The 1,683-nt window shown below is 66.3% G+C and overlaps 1 protein-coding gene across 1 annotated transcript in view; it reads left to right on the top strand.

Moving 5' to 3' along the window:
* gripap1 (GRIP1 associated protein 1) overlaps window positions 1–1,683 on the top strand; it is an 88,969-nt gene that overhangs the window by 41,488 nt on the left and 45,798 nt on the right. Inside the window, 1 exon segment of the mRNA XM_072488996.1 lies at window positions 4–963. Coding sequence (XP_072345097.1) covers window positions 4–963 — 960 coding nt within the window.

The following is a 1,683-nucleotide window of genomic DNA, read 5'->3' as shown; positions in this document are numbered from 1 at the left end:
CAGGTACGGGCGTTAGCGGAGCTACAGGTACGGGCGTCAGCACAGCTACAGGTACGGGCGTCAGCGGGGCTACAGGTGCGGGTGTCAGCACGGCTACAGGTACGGGCGTCAGCGGGGCTACAGGTACGGGCGTCAGCACAGCTACAGGTACGGGCGTTAGCGGGGCTACAGGTACGGGCGATAGCGGAGCTACAGGTACGGGCGTCAGCGGGGCTACAGGTACGGGCGTTGGCGGGGCTACAGGTACGGGCGTTAGCGGGGCTACAGGTACGGGCGTTAGCGGAGCTACAGGTACGGGCGTTAGCGGGGCTACAGGTACGGGCGTTAGCGGGGCTACAGGTACGGGCGTTAGCGGAGCTACAGGTACGGGCGTTAGCGGGGCTACAGGTACGGGCGTTAGCGGGGCTACAGGTACGGGCGTTAGCGGGGCTACAGGTACGGGCGTTAGCGGGGCTACAGGTACGGGCGTTAGCGGGGCTACAGGTACGGGCGTTAGCGGGGCTACAGGTACGGGCGTCAGCACAGCTACAGGTACGGGCGTTAGCACAGCTACAGGTACGGGCGTTAGCGGGGCTACAGGTACGGGCGTTAGCGGGGCTACAGGTACGGGCGTTAGCGGAGCTACAGCTACGGGCGTTAGCGGGGCTACAGGTACGGGCGTTAGCGGGGCTACAGGTACGGGCGTTAGCGGAGCTACAGGTACGGGCGTTAGCGGGGCTACAGCTACGGGCGTTAGCGGGGCTACAGGTACGGGCGTTAGCGGGGCTACAGGTACAGGCGTTAGCGGGGCTACAGGTACGGGCGTTAGCGGGGCTACAGGTACGGGCGTTAGCGGGGCTACAGGTACGGGCGTTAGCGGAGCTACAGGTACGGGCGTCAGCACAGCTACAGGTACGGGCGTTAGCGGGGCTACAGGTACGGGCGTTAGCGGAGCTACAGGTACGGGCGTCAGCACAGCTACAGGTACGGGCGTCAGCGGGGCTACAGGTACGGGCGTCAGCGGGGCTACAGGTACGGCGTTAGCGGAGCTACAGGTACGGGCGTTAGCGGGGCTACAGGTACGGGCGTTAGCGGGGCTACAGGTACGGGCGTTAGCGGGGCTACAGGTACGGGCGTTAGCGGGGCTACAGGTACGGGCGTCAGCGGGGCTACAGGTACGGCGTTAGCGCCAGGACAGGCTACAGGTACGGGCGTCAGCACAGCTACAGGTACGGGCGTTAGCGGAGCTACAGGTACGGGCGTTAGCGGGGCTACAGGTACGGGCGTTAGCGGGGCTACAGGTACGGGCGTTAGCGGGGCTACAGGTACGGGCGTTAGCGGGGCTACAGGTACGGGCGTCAGCGGGGCTACAGGTACGGGCGTTAGCGGAGCTACAGGTACGGGCGTTAGCGGAGCTACAGGTACGGGCGTTAGCGGAGCTGCAGGTACGGGCATTAGCGGAGCTGCAGGTACGGGCGTTAGCGGGGCTACAGGGACGGGCGTCAGCGGGGCTACAGGGACGGGCGTCAGTGGGGCTACAGGGACGGGCGTCAGTGGGGCTACAGGGACGGGCGTCAGTGGGGCTACAGGGACGGGCGTTAGCGGGGCTACAGGGACGGGCGTCAGTGGGGCTACAGGTACGGGCGTCAGTGGGGCTACAGGTACGGGCGTCAGTGGGGCTACAGGTACGGGCGTTAGCGGGGC

The sequence above is a fragment of the Scyliorhinus torazame genome, chromosome 22 (genome assembly GCF_047496885.1).
Source record: "Scyliorhinus torazame isolate Kashiwa2021f chromosome 22, sScyTor2.1, whole genome shotgun sequence".
NCBI lineage: Eukaryota > Metazoa > Chordata > Chondrichthyes > Carcharhiniformes > Scyliorhinidae > Scyliorhinus > Scyliorhinus torazame.
This window is presented reverse-complemented; position numbering and strand designations above follow the sequence as displayed.